This window comes from Cryptotermes secundus, unplaced genomic scaffold, assembly GCF_002891405.2.
Source record: "Cryptotermes secundus unplaced genomic scaffold, Csec_1.0 scaffold234, whole genome shotgun sequence".
Classification (NCBI taxonomy): domain Eukaryota; kingdom Metazoa; phylum Arthropoda; class Insecta; order Blattodea; family Kalotermitidae; genus Cryptotermes; species Cryptotermes secundus.
Genome location: NW_019725843.1, coordinates 2433665 through 2454945, shown reverse-complemented (window position 1 = coordinate 2454945; position 21281 = coordinate 2433665). Strand labels below are relative to the sequence as shown.

Sequence of the window (21281 nt, the reverse complement as noted above, 5' to 3'; positions counted from 1 at the left end):
GCATAATGAGGAGTTTCATAACTTGTACTCTCCTCCAAGTATAATTATAATAATCAAATCAAGGAGGATGAGGTGGGCAGGACATGTAGCACGAACGGGGGAGACAAGGAATGAGTATAAAATATTGGTGACAAAGCCAGAGGGAAATACACCACTAGGAAGACCAAGGCGTAGGTGGGTGGACAATATGAAAATGGATCTTAGAGAGATAGGATGGGATGGATTGGACTGATCTGCCTCAGAATAGGGACCAGTGGAGTGCTCTTGTGAACAAGGTAATGAACCTTCGGGTTCCAAAAAGTGGTGGGATGTTCTTGAGTAACAGCACAATTGGCGGCTCTTCAAGAAGGGCTCAGCTCCATGACGAAGACGACTTAGAGATACAGGACGGGGTGGTATGGACTGGTTTGATCTGGCTGAGGATAGGAGCCAGTGGAGGCCTTTTGTGAACACGGTAATGAACCTTGGTTAGCCACGCTTTCAGTTCTCACTTATCCTGCTATCGGATGACAGGGTCGGTGAAGAAATAAACTGGAATGGATGTGGAACGAGGCGATCTGCATCGAGGAACGGAAGAAATTTTCTGAAAACCGTTAAGTCAGGGCAGAGGATATCCGAGGAAAGGTATGAGAGCGGGAATTCGGAATACGAGGCATTAGTTCCAACAATTGGGGCGCATTGTTATGAATCTTTAGGTAAGTTCACACTCTACATAACAATGTTAAAGAATAATTTGGCGAATTTTATATGTAACGTGTTTATACTGTAACAGATTCAATCAAAGCACTGTCAAGCAACGGCTCAGTAGACACTTCCCAACATGCAAAAATACAGGGGAAACTGTTTTCTATGTGGTCTGCGATAAGCAAAAAATGGGAGCTGGGTTCTTTGCGACTAGTTTTTAGGTTACGGAACGGTTCTTACACACATAAGTGTTTTCTGTGTGGTCCGTGCTGTGGTTACATAACGAGGTTCCCAGAATAACCGAAGCAGTTGAGAGTCAGTTTCCGGTAGGACATAGCCACGGAAAGCTGGTAGTTGAAATGGAAGTCAGCCTCAGAAAACCTAGCGTGTGACTTTACATGTGTTACTAATTGCAGTAATCCTTAAAGTGTTATAATTATTTGTTGTTACGAGTGGTGTATACCCAATAAATCGATTCATCAATCCAAACCCCGTCTACTAGTCACTAATCCACGTGACGATGTATTGAAAATGAGAGATATGGTTATGGTGACACTCTGATGCTATATTCATAAATTTAAAATTGTAGGCAATTGAATTTACAATAGCAGAAAAAATAAATCACATAATAATAATAATAATAATAATAATAATAATAATAATAAATGAATGACTGTATAAGAGATGGGCCTTCTCGGCCCTTGCACCGCGACCTACAGTGATCTATTGTGCTTTAATAATAATAATAATAATAATAATAATAATTTGAATCTTTCGATCCTTTTCGTTCCTCTGCAAGATAAACTTATCCTTCCAGCACAAGTGCGGGCGTTCGGTGCATCCCCTTTCTCTAGATGTATAGTCCATTAACTTTTTCCGAATACGTATTAGGTAATAATGAAATGTAAACAGTTCAATGCCATAATAATAATAATAATAATAATAATAATAATAATAGTACAATAGTACCGTCTCTCTGCCTGTGTATGACATGCATAACTGCCCATAGGGTTGTGAGACGTTGAGGGTCCCACATAACCTAGACAATCGGCTCAAAGATGGCGGTAAGGTTGTCAGCCTTACGCGCCGACCGCGCTTTACTCCCCAGGAAAATTATTTAATTAATTCCTGGTACTCATTTCTGTTAGAGGCTGAGTAAACCCCAGGGCATAGTGAGGCTGGAAGGATTAGGTCAACTGAAAAAAATCCAATGACCTCATCGGGACTTGAGCCCGCGACCTTCCGGCTTGTAGCATAGCCCCTCAACCAACTATGCTACCGCGTGCCCCCACTAACTAACTAAACTAATTAATTAATGAACTAAGTCCATGAAACTGGGTCGTCCTTGCAAAGTTACCAGTTGCTCAGCTATGCAATAAAGTTCCAGGAGCCTACAGAACCCAAAGGTTCATTACCGCGTCCACAAGAGCCTGACAGTGGTCTCTGTATTGAGCACATGAATGAAGTCAACTTCTCTCACCGCTTCTTTACGATACATCTTAATATTATCTTCCCATCTACTATTAACTCAAGTAGTCTCTTAGCTTCAAGTTATCCTATAAAAAAACTTATACGTACTTCGCTTCTGACTCATGCGTGCTATATACCCATCCCCGTCTAATCCTGCTTAATTTGGCCATTCTAATAATATGTGACGAGAAGTGTAAATTATGAAGTTCCTCACTATGCAGTGTTTTCCAGTCTTCTGTTACTTCCCCCTTTTCAGGTCCAAATAATCTCTTCTCGAACACTCTCAGTTGTAGCAAGGCAAAGTTACCCTGTGCCTAATTAATTAATCATCAGGCCATGAAAACTTACGGGGAAAGGAAGTATAGCTTCATCATTCTTGCCCTAAGCACTAGATGGAGGTGAGTGGTCAGCTTCACGCGCCGGCCGGTATCCCCCGGGGGAAATAACCCGCAGTTCTAAGTGGATAGGAGGCTGGGTGGGTCCCTTAATGTCAAAGACTAAGTTTTCTATTCATATATATATATATATATATATATATATATATATATTTGAAATGCGCCCGAATGTGGTACGAAAAAAGCTGTCTCAAATCGCACTAGAACCGCCTGTTGCAAACGACTCACAACCTAATCCTAATTTGGTGGTAGTCGACTTGTACAGCTGCTGCACTGAATCCCTTGTACTGCACGCATGCGCACAAACATACAAATACACAAAAGCAAGCGGGCAGGAGAATGAATGTCTTGCATATAGAATTAATCCCACAGACCCTCCTCATGATGATGGCCCGGGTCAAGCGTTTAGTTCAGTTATTTGGAGCGGAAAGCCCTCTAATACCTACCGCAGAGGAGCCCTGGTCGGCCACTACTTTCGCTAGGATTTCAGTTCTAGGAGGGCAGCCCCTTGGCAAGAGATCTCCGGCAAAGACCAACTGTACGCAGACATAGCGATCAGTCTGTGCCCCCAGGAAATGCTAGTGTTTAATTGACAGAGCCAGCAACAATGCACACAGTTCCACTACCAATTCGGGGAAAATTGGCAGAGGCGGTAATGCTTCCGACTCGTATTTAGGAGGTGCTCGGTTCGAATCTGGGCCGGGACATCGACTATCCTCTGGTTTTCCTCAGTCCCACCAGATAAACAGCGAGAAAGCTCCTTGAATGTGCTAAGATCGTACTTCCACATTCTCTGCAGTTCATCAGCGATCACTAATCCTGACATCTGACGGCATGCAGTCTGTGCTTATGACAGGGCCGTAGAACAGCATGGAACAAAAAGTTCTCTGAGAACCAACTACCTACCATGCTTTCACTGTATTTTTAGTAGCTGATACAAGTATGAAGAACACTTTAGTGTGCATCGGTAATGAAACACAATATGAGAGGCCGCAGTGTTGCTATTACTGGTGAGAGGGATGTATGATGTACGCAGCTGAGTTCATGTGGTATGATACACATACAAATTTTCATGAAGATTGGAACAGGCGTTCAAGCAATATTAAGATTTCGCCTGATAAATCTGAGAGGCTGTAATGTTGGTATTACTGACGAGAGGGATTTATAATTCGGCCGCTGACATGGTCTCTGATAGCACGATATGCATACCAAGTTTCACACAGATTGGTTCAGGCGTTCAGAAGTTGTTAAGGGGGATACATATACGGACACAAAGGTAACATTATATGCCTACGTTTATTTTTCAAAAGAAGGAAAGTATACTAAATACATAACGGTCGCGAGACAACGCCCGTTGCTAAGACTGCAGATTCTTAATATACGGGGTTAGGCAACCCGTCAACGGCTCAGTAAACACGTTCCAGTGGCAAAAGACACGAACGCAATAATAGAAGAACGGCGTTTTCTATGTGGTCCGTGCCGATGTTATAACCAGGACAGCTCGAGTTCTGCATGGGAGGTTGTGAAGACAGAACCTGATTGCGTGAAGTTGAAGAATTTCAACAGTTAAAAGCCACTGTCAGGGAACGGCTGGTGAAGACAAGCTGGCAAAGGCTTAGCGAGTGCTGTGGTGATTTTTGAATTGTACAGATTAGTGGTGGCGCTGTATTTCTGAGTCGTGTGTATAAGTGGTCAATAAATCCAATCACCAATCCACACCCCGTCTATAGTCACATACCCCTACACGGGACACTATGACGCATCAATCATATCCTTACAGTGGCAACGGTGATACCCTTTATAAATACTTTGCCTACCGATGCATTGCCGTGTAATGCACAACGAAATGAAAGCAAACAGAATCAGTTCAATCGCTGGAATGAAACCGGTCAAGTTACTGGGAGCAGTTTTATAGTACAGTAGAACAAGAGAGGCGACCACGAACATTGTTGGGAATCAACGAGATTCGCCGACTGACTAATGAATCGAGCAGCCGAGGGTGAAAAGCCAAAGACAAATTCAAGTCAGAACTCTTAGATTGTATTGACATTTCACACAGATTTATATTTGTACAAGTATATAATTAGGAATCGGACAGCGACTGGCTACGGGTTGAACGGCCACGAGGTCGCAGTTCGAGTCCCAATAGGGTCAAGAATTCTCTCTTCTCCACGTTGCTTATCCCGGCTATGGGGTCCAACCCAAGCTCCTATCAATGTTTTCCTTTCATTACGATTTCAGTATCTGATACAAGTTGAAATAAACTTTAGTACGTGGTGGCTCAGTTGGCTGACGGGACCATGCTACGAGCCGGAAGGGCGCGGATTCGATTCCCGATTAGATCACTGGATCCTTCAATTGACCTAATCCTTCCAGCCGCACTATGCCCTGATATAGACTCAGCCTCTAACAGAAATGAAATGGGGGTACAGGGCGGAAGGCTTGTGAGGCTGACAGTCTCACCATCTGTGAGCCAACTGTCTAGGGAAAATGTGGGAACCTCGGAGCCTCACATCCCTATGGGCCTCCACGGCCTGATACAGGGATACCTTCACGTTTCATACATGTGTAATAAAGTCAATAAAACAGTACAGTTTGAGAGGCTTCAGTGTTGGTATTATTGATCGGTGGGATTTACGAAGCAGTCCGTTAAGCTGGCTTCAAGTCGCATGATGTATATACCAAATTTCGTGACTACTGGGTTCAAGTATTCAAGTAATTATAAAGTTGTTGACTCTACGATTTGAAAGGCTGCAGTACTGGTTCTGGTGGTACTGATTTATGAATTATGGCGTGGAGATGGCTTCAGGTAGCAGGAAATACATACCGGGTTTCATGAAGATCGGTTTAGGCGTTCAAAAATTGTTAGCGAGGATTGACACACAGCAAGGTGATCTCTTGAGCCTATTTTTATTTCTTCAAAATGGGAAAGTATACTAAAAATACATTACTTATTATGTATAGGTAGGTTTAGAGCAGGCATGCCAAACTCAACTTGTACAGAGGGCCACCTCAGCCCTATAAATAATAGTCCAGGGCCGCACTTCAAAATAGAAATATACATTAGATTTTGATACAAGGAAATTTAATTCTATTTATTATTTAGGAATAATTTCAATATAATTGCCTAAAGTCACATATCTTACAGTTTAAAAAGCAAGAGAATGCCATTTTTGACAAGTATCAAACAGCTTTCCAATATGTATAAAGAGAGATTACACAAGAAATTATGTTAGAAATAGCAAGACATTGAATTTCCTGCAGCCTGCTAATTTATGTCTGTGTGAGACTTCTTGTCTTCTGGTCTGTTGGAAATTTGTCTTTACAAAAAATATTTCTACTAAAATTTTAATACTGATTTTAATATCAATTAGCTCTAGAAGTTGAGGGGCCGCACTCTGTGGCTATGGGGGCCGCATGTTTGACACGGCTGGTTTAGAGTCTATCTCGCTACCAAATATTTACATAGCTAACATATATTTTTCATTAGTTATCGTCATGAAAGCGAAAGCTAAAGACATGCTTCGCATTGGGACCATATTGTTATTTCAAATTCTATCTAATAATTACTGTAACAGAACTGGCTTCCCACCGCGGCGGTCCGGGTTCGATCCAGGGACTGGTGAAGTGGGATTTGTGGTGGACAAAGTGGCGCTGGGGCGGTTTTTCTCCGAGTACTTCGGTTTCCCCTCCCAATCTTCATTCCATCAATTGCTCCACAATCACCCTATCCTATCATCTGGGGCTGGTACAGTAGGCCAGAAGTGGCCGCAGTACAAGGGACTTAGTACCACCCCACTAGCAATAAAAAAATAGCAATACTGTAACAGAAGCTGCATATTTATCTCAGATCCCCATTAGCAAACGACCAAGAGCCAATATTAATATACAAAGTTAATCAAAGTTTAGCAAATCGTGTCCGAATTAATTACTTGCAACAACAAAATTTACACTATACTTTATATATCTATAAAGAGTGTTCAGTCAATATTGTCGCGTGTTGCCTGTGTAACACGAGTAAGTTTATTGGCCAATCTCCTCTACACTTCCAAGTACAAATATCATCCACTTATAATGTCTGCGCACGTTTCTTACAGCACTGCTATAGTTCCTTCTTGCACCGCTAACCTCGGTGAAGTCTCTGTTCCCTCGGAGCTACCTGAAGACTGGCTACTCTAAGGTCAGCTGCAAACTTCAGCTGTTCTCGGCAACTTCTAGAACTCAACTCTCTGGTCAAGTCAAAGTCAAAGTCAAGTCTCTGGTCTCTTCGAAGCTGGACTTTTATACCGTTGTCTCGGACGGCATATAGCGCACTATGTAAGAGCCTTTGGTCTCGGCCGCTGTTATGCAACGAACCTTTTGTTGTCCTTTCATCTCCGGGGAAACGCGTTTGTTGCTTAAGGTATTCCTAGGAAACGGCCCACTGTTATTGCGTTTCCATAGAAGTATACATTCCGAATTCCTGGCGTCACGCGACAATACAATAATCCACAGCCGGTACAACTCAAGACAGTAAAGTCACTGGGAAAAGGTGAATAAACGGACTTAGAATTCAGTCGAGGGAATTTCTTCCCTATTCGATGCTGTGTACAGAACCGACTCTAAGAGACCGACCCGATGTAATGAACGCATGACACTTACCCTGCTAGCCTGGAGTCCCCTTGCATTCGATCGTGTATGTCTCGGGGAGCTCCCCGAGTGCTTCTCCTTGCGGTGTCCAGTCTTCAGACCTCTCAGGAACCGCGAGAATGTTGTCCTCTTCTTGTTCGTCTGCTGGCCTCCACTTTGCTCTGAAACAACAAAAATATTCCTCGATCAACATTTGTTGGTTGTATAATCTAAAGAGAACATTAAAAAGACTCCGTAATTTTAGTCCGCAAGCGAACTATACCGACCGAGCGACTGCCGCTTGTTACACGGATAAGTTTAGACACTTCCTTCAGACCAGAGAACTTATATCTTTTAAGTGCACATGTTAGAATAATGGCGGATACGTGTGGTGAAGCGGGGTTAGCTATGTCGGTAGAGGGACGGGGTACAGGCTGGACGTCTGGGGTCACCCAGTTTCCTCTTCAAACGGTAAAGGGAACTCTTACTCCGGGGGTACAACAGCAGGCCACTCACCTCCATCTAGTGCCGAAGTAATGAATGGTGGACCTGTACTTCCACTCCCCCATACGTCTTCTACAGGGACACCTTTGCCTTTAGGTGTGGTGCGTCACTGCTTATTGATTATCAGACTCGTTATAAATGGTACACGGAACCAGTTCCCTCGCCGGCCTATGGTCTCTTCAGAAACTTCGCCGTTACAGAGTTCGGACTCAAGTTGACTTGGGGGTGTTGAATTATGCATGTGCCGTGCGGACGCTTCTACGGAGCAGAAAACCGGTCATCATAAGCTGAGCTGCCCAATCTCATCACCGTCCGTCATCTTTACGAACCGGGCTACGTCATACCTTCCTGCGTAAGCCGTCACTTTCTAACGACGTCTATGTCACCGACACAACTAGCTACATGTGAGTATTACTTTTGTTTTAAACAAACTCAGAATAAACTAATTGATTAACCAAACAACCAACACCATGGAGCTGAGGAACCCTTCTTGGGAAACCTCCACTCGCTCAGATTCTCATACAAAACAAACTCCGTGGCCTGTAGTCCGCAAGCGAACTATACCGACCGACCGCCGCTTGTCGGTGAAGTTAGTGCCAACTCGTATCATATTAGAATAAAATGTGTATAAACCGAAACTAGAATATGTTTACCAGAATATTTCTGCACTTCACAGTAACTAAATAATTAACCAACCCCATAGCGCTGAGGAGTCCTTCTTGAAAAGCTGCCAGTTGTGCAGCTGCGCAAGAATTTCGCAGTATTTTACGAAACCTGCAGTTTCATTACCGCGTTCACAAGAGCCCTCCACTGGTCATGCCAGATATAAAGGTGACCACTGATCTTTAATATTATATGAGTACTTGTATTACAAATTTCAACTGGGCATTTTTCAAGTTTTCTTTTCCATGGGGGTCCAGACTCTTTAAGTGTGTTCCATGTCACAAAGTTCTGAGAACCGATGGACTAGATAACGTTGTATTTTATGGTTAATACAGCTGAACACTATATTGAATTAAGTTAACTTGTGGAACACAACTCTCCAACGTAAACAAACTACACAAATGGAGTAGCCTGGATGGAATTTTTGGCACTACATAAGTAACAGGAAGAGGACATAAGAATCTGGGCTTGAAAACTCACGGCTCTTTATACAAATAGTTTCCTGAAGTCAGTACCAAGAAAATCGGAGAAACATATATTAGAATCAGTTGCAACAGATCGAGAGGATAGTGAAGAACAGAAAGGTGCAGGATTACACAACTTTCTTCTGAAAAGCCTAAAGGGCAGGAACTACTCATGTGACATAAGCTTAGATGGAAGTATAATATTAAAATGGATCTTAACGAAATGGAACGAATGTAACTGGCTCATGATAGGGTCCAATTCCGGACTTTTGTGAATGTTGTAATGAATCTTCGTGTTTCTTAAAGAATTAGGTTTCTTGACGAGCTATACAACTATAAAAATCTCAAGGAGGACATGCAGTACTGATTATGGTGAGTACTAAACAAGACAGAAGGAGTTAAGTTTAAATCAGGAGACACAATTTTTAAAAAGAGAAAATTACGGCTGACTGAGCAGCATAGTGTACAATATATGACAGCGAACCAATGGAAGGGAGGGAGGGAAGGAAGGAGAAGAGTAACCAAGTCCAGACCGACTCTAGAGTCAAGCTAGCTTTACACCCAATCGGGAGATCAATCCTTGGGGGGACGGGGTTAAAACAGTTGAAGCCTGAAACTGAACACACACTAATGTTTAGTGTCGGGTCTATTAACTCCCATGGGTCTTCAAGGAGTGGTGCTTAAGCAAAAGAAAAGTTACCTTTCACCTCTTCTACAGGATGCAACATTTAAATTGCCACACAAATAACAATCACGTACTGGGGTACCGAAATGATTCATTCATTCACCAGTGACTCTACAGCCCTTTGTTGGGCCCTAGCCTCATCTTCATTTTAGTACTTTTTTTTCTTTTACACAGTATGTAGTACTCCTTGGATGAGTCATCAGCCCGTCGCAAGGCCGCTCTGGGGACCCGCCCATGGAGCGGGATGGATGAGTGTGACTGTTTCCTGGAAGATAAAGCGGCAGGGACGTGAAGCTACCCACTCATCTCTTTCCAGTGCCATGGTCAAGAATTGCGGACGTATACCTTCACTCCCCCATACGTCTTAATGGCGTGGAGCTTCATTAAGCACAGGGAGAATTTTGCCACTACCTTTAACATGTCCGGCGTGGAAGAGTTATGACGAGTGGTACCTTACCGCAACGTCGAAGAAACCCTAGCCCGATAATTTGTTTCGTTATAGTGACGTCACTTGTAAGCTTACATATAAGACTGTGGTATGTACTGCGTTTGAAGTGGCATATTTTTGGCACAACTTCAGTCCTATACAGGTACTTCAAAACAAAGCACCGAATTGCCAGGAAGTATGCGCCGCATAACGGCAATGGCCAAATCCAACACATTATTGAGACTGCAATTTTCTGGACTGTGATATCAAGTAGTTTTATAAAAGTCGACCTTTCGGAATAACATGATACCTCTGGGCCGCGCTATAGCTCAAGCGGTTAGTCGCTGGCTACCCACCGCAGCGGCCTGCGTTCGATCCCGGGTCTGCTGAAGTGGGATTTGTCGTGGACAAAGTGGCGCTGGGGCAAGTTTGCTCCGAGTACTTCGGTTTCCCCTGCCAATCTTCATTTCACCAATTGCTCTACAATCACCCTCACCTATCATCTGGGGCTGGTACAATAGGCCAGAAGTGGCCGCAGTACAAGGGACCTAGTCGCACCCCACTAGCAATTGATAGGCAACGTTTCAGTTAACACGCCTGGTCAACAATATAGGATATCCACTTCTGTGAAATGGATGTTTTCTGGGTGGTCCGTGCAGAAGGGTTATAGGGGACATGGAAGGTTGTTTGCAGTCAGTCGTAGAACAAGAAGCAGAATAGAGAGAGACCTCTGGCGTCAAGGAAAAATGGTTCGATTGTAGATTGATTGCAATTAAAAGCGATTGTACAAGAAGGTGTTAATAAATCCAATCATCTAATCCAGAACCCGTTATTATTAGTCACGGAACCCCGGACACGTGGCAGTATGTAGGGTAATGAAATGGCTTTGTTACATGAGCTGATTGCAAGGAAGAAGGTCACTCAGACCTGTGAGGGGGGGGGGGAATGGAGCCCGATCAAAGCCAGCACCTCATGAAGAAGGAAGCAGAATGTTCCTACGAAACGTCGGTATCAGCCTACAAATTACACAGTGTCATTATCCAGAAGACCACAATCTGAACAACCAGGGCAGTAACAACTCCAGATCAGCACGCCAATCGTGTAGGTTCATATTTTCCGGCTTGTCCGTTAATTTAACTTTAGTTCCCTCTTCTAAGTCCCTAGGGACGAGGCAGTCTACGAACACAATTCAAAGTTACCGTACCAACGGGAGAAACACGCGTCTCTGTATTATAGAGACTAGGCTGGGCTGGGCCAGGCCCTTGGTGGGTTGCTACGAGAGAGATGTGCGGCATGTGTTTGTAGTGGTTTAGGGCTCAGAAAACAAGCTCTGAAAACAGAGATGAGGATGGGCATTACAACAACAATAATAAAATCCAAAGAGCTCTCTAGGAAATAAGCGATTTTGAAGAGTAGATATTGACGTAATGCATCGATCTAGTAGACTGGTTTCTCTCTGAAGGCCGAGTTTGGTTAAAATTTTAGTTGGAGTTGTCTGTGTATGGGTTTATGTGACGAAGCATAAGACAAGGGATATCACTGGAGTCTGAAGCGGACTGCATAAATCTATACAGCAGTGACACTCAGCATCATTGATCTACTGTTCACAAGAGCCCTCCACTGGTCCCTATCCTGAGCCAGACCAATCCAATCCATACCGTCCCATTCTAATACTGTCCACCCACCTACGCCTTGGTCTTCCCAGTGGTCTCCTTCCTTCCGGCTTTCCCACCAATATCCTATATGCATTACTCCTCTCCCCCGTTCGTGCTACATGCCCTTCTCACCTCATCCTCCTTGACTTGATCCCTCTAATTATACTTCGAGAAGCGTACAAGTTACGAAGCTCGTCATTATGCACCACGACCGCCTCCTTCCAAATCCTTTACAATTAATTATGTATTAAATAATTGTACCATTTGGCGCTATATAGTTTCTGATACCTACGTCTTTAAATAAACCACAAAGCTGTCCCTTTGCCTAATTAATTAATCAGTTCTCCACGAAGATGAGTGAGGTGGTGAAAGTATAGCTACATTGATTTTGAGTTTAACATTAGATAGGAGGCTGGGTGGGCCCCAGAGCGGGCCTGGACGTAAAAATCTTTTGCTAGCAAAGAATCGAACCCTGGGTATCCAGTCCGTAATCCTTCGCTATATCGACTGAGCTATAAATAAAGAAATCCGTTCTAACCTAAAATTGTGGGCATACAAGTCATTGGTCAGCTGGAATTCTTCACGGTGTACTCACTACGGAAGTTAATAGCCGCGACAAGTAATTAATGAAGAACTTGCTCCGGAAACTCAGCCCTCTCCATCCGTGTGACTTCCTGTCCGAGTTTGCTTCGCGGTGTACCAGCAGGCCCTGGGAAACTTCCTCGCCGTCTACTTGTGCCTCCATCCCAAAAGGTTTGTCCTGTACCTCAAACATTCAAAATCCCGTTCCAGCAGTACACACACCTAACTCTCTTACGTACTATCCGATTACAACGTGGATCCTTACCTCGTCTCAAGTTTGAACGGGGCTACTGAGGCGGAAGAGCGCAGACGCTGTTTGGACCAATCCGTTTATGCGACCCTTGCACTACAAGAAGTTACAGTACCGGTGAAACGTCTGAACTAAATCCACGGAGCGGAATTCTTCTTGAAAAGCGAACAGTCGCTCAGTTAGTCGAGAAATACTTCCGCCTTTTATGAAACCCGGAAGTTCATTAACGTGTTCGGAAGAGCATGTCTACATCTTCCCACTCCGAGGAGTGTCTATTTCCGCCTGAACTGACTGCTGTGCTGTTTTATTGAAGTTAAATCAACTACAGAGTAAAACTGTAATCTTCCTTCTTGTTCCTTGTGTGTATGGAACTTTTCTTTCTCCCGAAAGAAAAAAACTTAGACCGTGGATATCTGAAAGCAGGGCCCTGACGTCATATTTCCATAGTTTAAATCACAAATCGTGTTATGTTCTGTAAACACGGATTTCAGTAAACTCACACTGAAGGTGAACAAGATAAAGTCTTGGTACGACATAATATTTCCTAATGCTTTCTCCCATCACTATGGTTATTCGCGGACTTAAAATATTCGTGCAGAACACAGAATATTTAATATTACTTGCATACAATAACCAAAAATTGACGAGAAGAATATATACAACATGAACTGAATGATCTTGAGCTATATATTTGTATCTAAGGGCGAGGAGGTAACGGAGAGTTAGAGAAAATTTCATACTGAGCTTCAGAATTTGTACCATTCACCAAATATTTGGATGAACTTATAGGAGGGCGGGATGGGAGATATGCAGCACGCAAGAAAAATATAAGGGAAGTATACAAACATGGATATTTCAATGTACTACTTGGAAACAGGGAATTTGGTTCGGTCTGGTGTATCCTACATTGCACTTACGTCTGCTGGGGTATCCGTGATGCATTTCTCGTTGCTGGATATAATGAAGAGACACAGAACGCAAAACTGTGGGTGTCCGGACACTGAATAAGAAGAGAAGTGGAGAAAGAAAATGGAGGAGATATGAAAAAGAATGACAACGAAAATACGGATGACAATGCGGAGGAACAGGAGATAAAGATGAAGAAATGGGTCAAAAGAAGGAAAGGAAGAAAGTATAAAAGAAGAATGGGAGAAGAGATGTAGAAGAAATAGGAAGAAGATAGGAAGGATGGAAGAATGTGTATCAGGAAGAGGAAGAGAAGACGAAGAAAGACGAAAGGAATAAAACTGAATAAAAAGGAGGAACAGAAGATGGAGAAACAGGAAGACGAGAAGGAACTGGAGAAATAGGATGAAGGAGAGATGATGGAGTAACAATGGGAGAGCGGAAATATGGAGAAACAGGAGGAAGAACAGAAAATTGAATAACAGGAGAATGAATAGAAGAGGAAGAGAAGATAAAGGAATACGAATAAGACAATAAAAATTAGGAAACANGGGGGGGGGGAAGACTATAATATAGAAAAAGAGAACGCTTCCATTTCCAATGCCTTGGGTCTGAAAATAATAAGTACATTACGTAGAACTTGAGGTTCTGACAGCGGTACTTATGAGTTCTGAGAGATAACGCCATGTACAGTGCGAAATGTAGGTTCACTTTCAACGGCCCAGAAGACAGAAATCTTCATAATTACAGAATGTTTTCGGGGGGGCAGTTCGACATGCGGCCACTTCCACACCTCCCTACCTAGACTCCCAAACAAGAACAATGGCACATCTCTTTAGAGAGAAACAAATTAATTAACTGCCTGGAATTTAAGTCAGGAGCCCTAATTGGATTCCAGTATCGCTGTAGTGAGGAGTACAGCTGGTCGTATGACGCGCCGCCATGATGCAGATAACGGCGAAACGGCCTGTTTTCAAACAAACAGGACACGGGGCTGTTACTGACTGTTCACCGTGCAGTGAAATTAACACTGTTCCTGCCATAACAATATCGCTGTGTGTTTCAGCTCTGTATTAAACTTAGACCCAGCTAATTACAGACATCACGCATACCGTTGCTACTTTATCCGAATTGCAGTCCAACGTCCTCTTTACTGAACATCATTTGAAATGCCAGGTTCATGTAATTGTTTCAGTTTGTAACCTCCTGCTGCGGTGCAACGACAACAGTTGGCTCTCTGTATTCCAAGTTACGATTGTTGCCAACTAAAACAGAACATGTTTGTGTACTTACTCGTGTGTGGAAATGTATTAAACTGCATACAATTCGATTGTTTCAACATTAAAACATTCATCATGTTGTATGAAACACGCCATTCTACAAAAGTTTTGAGATGAATTTCAGTGCTTCACTTTTTTGGACATTATCCACTGTCCTATTTTTATTTAAAACGATGTTTCGGAGACAGGACTCTGTCTCCATCCTCAGGTAGAAAGTCTGCTGTTTGGGCCAATCGATAAACCTCGTCTCACCTAAGGGGTGGCTTTATATCTGCTGTCTCCGAAACGTCGCTTTAAATACAAGAAAAGAAAACGAATAATGTCGAAAAAGTGAATCCTCAGCCACACAGACTTTCAGTTATTATTAATGTATTTACTGTTACCGAACGTTATGAATCGTTAGCACACTCGACCTATATTTTGGAGGTCCCGGGTTATATTCTCGGGTAGAAAGCAGTATAAACCAACTGAGTTTTATCGTTGTTACAACCATTTACTTCAACAATCCCTGACTTAAAATAGGCTAACAACGTTTCCTTTCACACCCCTCCAAATTTATCACTCACAATTTACCTCTCATTCCACACTGTATCAAGTAAGTAAAGTTAAGTAAAGGTATCCCTGTAAGAGGCCGTGGAGGTCCATAGGGTTGTGAGATGTTGAGGTTACCACATATTCTAGACAATCAGCTCATATATGGCGGCAAGGTTGTCAGCCTTACGCGCCGGCCGCCCTTTATCCCCAAGAACATTCCAAGAATATTCCTGATACTCATTTCTGTTAGAGGCTGAGTCGACCCCAGGGCCATACTGCGGCTGGAAGGATTAGGTAAATTGAAAAACTCCAATGACCTCATCGGGATTCGATCCCGTGACCTTCCGGCTTGTAGCATAGTGCCTCAACCAACTACGCTACCGCGCGCCCCCCACTGTATCAAGTAAATAAGCGAAGTTGCTTCTTTACTTAATTAAGCACCAGTCCATGAAGACGTATGTGGGAGTGGAGGTACAGATCGCCTACTAATTGCTTTATATCTCCTTATTAATGACAGCATTGAATTCAAAATGTTAACAACACCAGTGACCATAAACGTATTAATTTATACAGAACATCAATTAAATATATTTTTGACATACAAAAGCATATAAAACCCGTAGCTAGACAACGGACTTGGCTAAAATAGACTTTTTTGTTTGTTTGTTTGTTTAAAGACGCTCTCTCAACACTGCTTTACAGCGTTGATCAACAGGATATGCTCCGAATGAAATCGGCAGCGGCCAATTTTAAACTACTGTTTCATATCTGTTCTGAAGCGATGAGAAAACAAAGGAAAACGAAGGTAAGACTGGCGGTCATCCAGGAAAACAACTGAATTCTGAACCTTGCGTACACGAAGAAGCAGCAGCCATTCCATCTCGACATTCAGCAATGATATAATTTGTTCCTCAAATTAACTAGACATGGTCTTGAGTAAAAGTTCCGCTAGATAACTGTGGTAAAGGAATTTACGAGCTAGTGTTCTGGTACGGGGGGGGGAGGGGGATTGACCATCTTTATGAAACGATTCGTACTCATAAAGATAAGAAACATGATCTGTGGAAAATTACGAAATGTGTTCTGTTGGGAAAATATAGAGCATGGTACGTATTCGTCAGTATAAAGTGGTATTACAGACCCTGGAGTAATTTGCTTGTCACGAATTCTCTGTGGGTGGCATACATATGTACTCTTATACATACTGTGGAACTTCAGAGCATGACAGGCACATGAGACAAAAGTTTCGACTCGATCACCAACACGGTACAGTCTGTGTGAGAGCAGTTAGGCTCACGCCTCATCTTCCAGTGCCAGTGTTCACATGTAGACTGTACTACTTTACCATCCGATCTGATAGATACATTACTCAAATATTTCACGATACTGAATCAACTACGCAGGAATACATAAAATACTTCATATTTCAACACATAATAAGATCATTCGCCTGGATCGACAGATCCTTGGTCTATTTAATGTCGAAGAGTATTATATATTCTCGGATATAAAGCCGTACAGTACGAAAGTTTCCCATATGATTCGACAACACCATCATTAATACAAATCAGTACTAATACAATGCGTGTTATTAGATGTGCAGAACGTAATCTCTGCAGGAGGACACCAAGTCACATGTCGAGCTAGACAATCCCAAGGGGCACCAGTGTAAAGAAACGAAATGTTAACACTGTCATAACAGAACAGTTTTATTACACTCATACAAAGGTGGGTTTCGTATCAGCGCCACTGCACGAACACATTGACTGATTCTTCCAGCCAACAAGCATTAAATCGCCAATAAAACAACAATTCAATCATATTTCGAGTAATCGAAAGAAATCTATCTTATCCTGTTCCTGTTGCTCCAATTTTGGAACACAGGGCATCCGTTAAAAGCTTCGTTTCACTTCAGTTTCTTAATCTGAGACACTCGGTAGGACTCCCTGGGCGAGTGATCAGCCCGTCGCAAGGCCGCTACCTAATACAAACACAAAATAAACACATACATACATCCATGCCTTTAGTGAGATTCGATCCCAGTGCTCGAGCGGGCGAAGACATTTCATGCCTTATACCGCGCGGCCACTGTGACCGGCAACCGAAAGAAATACTGGAAGAGAATCCTATGTCTATAGAGATTCGGAACTTTTTGATGAGGATGATTCAGCAGTTGGCTCGAAAGTCTTGAGAGGAATTCTCATAAAAATAGCGAAGGGGGAGCAGCAAAGCAAAAGCTTCACCAAATGAGCTTACAATTCAGTGACTGACAAAATCTCCACTTACATCGCAGCTGAGTTTAGAAAATAAGAAAAGGGGCATTTCTGTCACTCACTCATGGAGCTGATCCCTTCTTGTGGAGCCGCCAATTCTGCACCTACTCGAGAATTTCCCAGCAGTTTATGGAACCCGAAGGTTCATTACCGTGTTCACAAGAGCCTTCCACTGGTATCTATCCTAGGCCAGACCAATCCAATCCATACCATCCCATCCTGTCTCTCTAACATCCATTTCAATATTTTCCACCCACCGACGCTTTGGTCTTCCCAGTGGGTTCCTTCCTTATGGCTTTCCCACCAATATCCTATATGCATTCCTCCTCTCCCCCATTCGTGCTACATGCCATGCCCATCTAATCTTCCTTGATTACATCATTCTAATTGTATTTGGTGAAGAGTACAAGTTATGAAGTTCCTCGTTATGCAGTTTTCTCCAACCTCCTGTCACTTCATCTCTCTTCGGTCCAAATATTCTCCTCAACACCCTGTTCTCAAACACCCTCAGTCTATGTTCCGCCCCATTTCTATCTGTGTAATTGAAAATTATTATAACATCCATATTCTACACATGAGGCGTCTCCACAGAGAGATCAGATGCACAGTCATAACGATAAATTCTGCTGTTACATCGAAGAAACACGCGTCTCACGTACCAAACACTGACACTTGTTCACATAAAATGCCTATGATGCCGAGATAGCGCAGTCAGTATAGCGACTAGCTAGTGGCTGGACGACCGAGAGATCGGAGTTCGAGTCTCGGTGGGGGCAAGAATTTTCTCTTCTCCATTCCGTCCCGACTGGCTCTGGGGTCCACGAAACCTCCTAAACCATGGGTACCGTGGGTTCTATCCCGGGGGGTAAAGCGGCCAGGGGCGTGAAGCTGACCATTCACCTTCAGCTAGTGCCGAGGTCAAGAAAATGTAGATCTATACACCCACTCCCCCATACGCCTTCATGGTGCAGTGCTTAATTAGTTAAGTACTGCGATAACTTTACCTTACCTTACGATGAACAGTTTTATATCTTTTCAACATTCAACAAATCCTCTAGGAGAGGGTGAATAATAAATATGATAATGACATATTAACCAGAGGGCACTATTTTTATCTGGAATCTGTAAGATGGAAAATTAATTGTACCATATATGCTATATTTCTACGTAACTGTCATTTTTTTATAACGCGCTCAGCCGAACAGTCTACAAGTTCCCTAAGTATTTCGGCCTTAGGCCATTCTTGCACCACTTCTCTGTGTAACAGGCGCTCATTTCAAATGCAATTCCATCAAAACCGATTCTTTTGTTCCCGAATACGCTGATCGCTCTTATCCTTAACCTCAACACATGTTACGATCTATGGCAGCCCAGAACTCACATTATGAGAACAACAATCGTCAGCCTTCGTTTGAATTTAAAATCATTGTCAAAGTGAACTGCTATTCTTCCGTAATTTCACTATTTTCCATATCCATTGGCCGGATAACATCTCTGTTTCTCTACGGTGCACTTTTTCTGCAGAAAGCACGTGCCACTCTTGTCATAATATTATTAATATTGAAAAGATGATGAAAATGAACTAAATTCAAACAAGAGAAGACAAACTCCGTGGTTTTAGTCCGCAAGCGAACTACACCGACCGAGCGACCGCTGCTTGTCGGCGAAGTTTTAGTGCCAAAGAGAAAACAGATGACGCTCGTATCCTCCGCATGTTTCACTCTTACCAAACTTCAAACAATATTTCCTTTACTAGTTAACAATACGAGCCGGTCACAGTGGCCGCGCGGTCGAAGGCATGAACTGTCTTCGCCTGGTCGAGCACTCGGATCCTAGGTTCGAATCCCACTTGAGGAATGGATATCTCTGTGCGTTTATTCTGTTTGTGCTGTCCCGTATGCCGGTAGCGGCCTTGCGATGTGCTGATCTCCCGTTTAAGGAGTCCTACCGACTGTGTAAAAGATCAAGAGTGTGAAAAAGAGGCCAAGTCCAACAAAAGGACCGTAGAGCCAGACACAGGTTGTGTATGAACTGGCTACACATATACAAGACAGATGACAATTAAATAGATATTGATTAAATGGACGTAACTTATAAAAGTCAAACGCTGAAGATAAATATTATTTTCATATTAGCAGGCAGGTCTTGCGAATAGTTTATGCACATGTTAGACAAAAAAAAATCAGTGACACTGTATTTGCAATGAGATATATCCGAAGGATATAAACGGAAGGCTAATTGGATTGGTCATATCTTACGCGGGTAACTGCCTTCTAAAAGAAGTTACTGAAGGAAAGATAGAGGGGGGGGGGGATAGAAGTGACCAGACGACGAGGAAGAAGATGTAAGAAGATGCTGGATGACCTTAGGGACAGAAGAGGATATTTTCATTCCAAGGAGAAAGCTCTAGATCGCATCAAGTGGAGGAACTGTTTTGGAAGAGACTGTGGATCTGTCGTCTTGATTGATTACAGATGAATGAATATCCGAACGTTTTTTCCCCTTTGGCGCTAAAGCCCCAATTTGGGCCTTCGCCTACCTCCATGAAACTTTGTTTCACTTCGGTTTACTAAATCTTAGTCATACGGTAGGACTCCCTTGGGTGGGTGATCAGCTCGTCGCAAGGCCGCTACCTGTACACAAACACAGAAAAATGCACATATACACACACAAAAACTGAACATCAATGCCGTCAGTGGGATTCGAACCTACGATCCCGGTTTCCGAGCGAGCGAAGAGAGTGCATGCCTTAGTCCGCTCGGTTACCGTGGCCGGCTTACCCGAATGTTATGCCAATGTAAAAAGTTATCTTTTGTATGTGTAATATTTGTGTCCCTTAACACTAACAGTAAGATAGAAATCTTATTTTTTTAACACAAAAAACTTAACTTCAGAATGGTTATTTGAAACTGTTGTATAATTGAGAAATTAAATACCAAGGTACCTTTCATATCTAGTTCATGAAATAACAGACTGTATTGCTTAACTGTTGCATGCCATATAGTATACTAATATATCTCTGATTCATTAGTTAAAGTCTGCGTTTAATATGGAAAACAGTTCTTCGTGCAGTTACAGATTTTCGTCTGAAATGCACTTCCTCCTTTGATACCATATCGATTAATGTGTGGTGTGTTATGTTGTGCGATGTGTGTTATTTGTGTGTTCTGCCTTATTGTAGTATCACTGCCACCTACCAAAACCCCATTTTAAGTTCAAATAAAATAATAATAATAAAATTTATTGCCAGGGTAATATGAGACGTGCTCACAGATACTGTCTACAGCAGTGGTTCTCAACCTTTTTGAGACCGCAGCCCGGTAAATTCTTTTTCTATAAGACTGGGGCCACATGAGCGCACAAAATGCGTCCGTCGTAGAAATAAACAAAAGAAGTGAATGCCACGCTTTCTTCTGGCTCCATTGCAGATAAAAAACTACGCACCGCATTCTGCAACTGTGTGGTGTCCTCAACAACGTCCGCCATAAAGTACGTTCGTTGCAACGGACGTACTTCGTGCGCTCGTGTAGACGGGGGCCGGTAACAGGCCGCAGCCCAACGGTTGAGAAACACTGGTCTACAGCATGTACGCCCACTATGTGTGTACTTCAAATAGATCGAAACATGCCTCCCTAGCCAAATGAGGTAAATCGTTTAAGGTCTTTCATTCTGGTCCGTCACACTAACCAATTAACAATCAAGTTCCTTCCGTCAAATGTGACACTTTTTTAAGTTTTCCACCTCGTCAGCACCTGCCTTACATGTTTCGGCTCACCACGGAGCCATCATCAGAGGCATTTATAGTAGAAAAAGAAATCACCAACACACAAAACTTCACTTTGTCCAAGATAGCCACGTTCCAGTTAATTAAAATAATTACAAATAGTTAAAATTACCCAGA

General features: G+C 42.8%; 1 protein-coding gene across 1 annotated transcript in view; it reads right to left on the bottom strand.

The window, feature by feature from the left end:
* LOC111863656 overlaps positions 1-21281 on the bottom strand; it is a 596698-nt gene that overhangs the window by 93464 nt on the left and 481953 nt on the right. The window contains exon 7 of the mRNA XM_023850153.2: positions 7191-7339. Within this exon, the coding sequence (XP_023705921.1) occupies positions 7191-7339 (149 nt within the window). The remainder of the gene's footprint in view (positions 1-7190; positions 7340-21281) is intronic.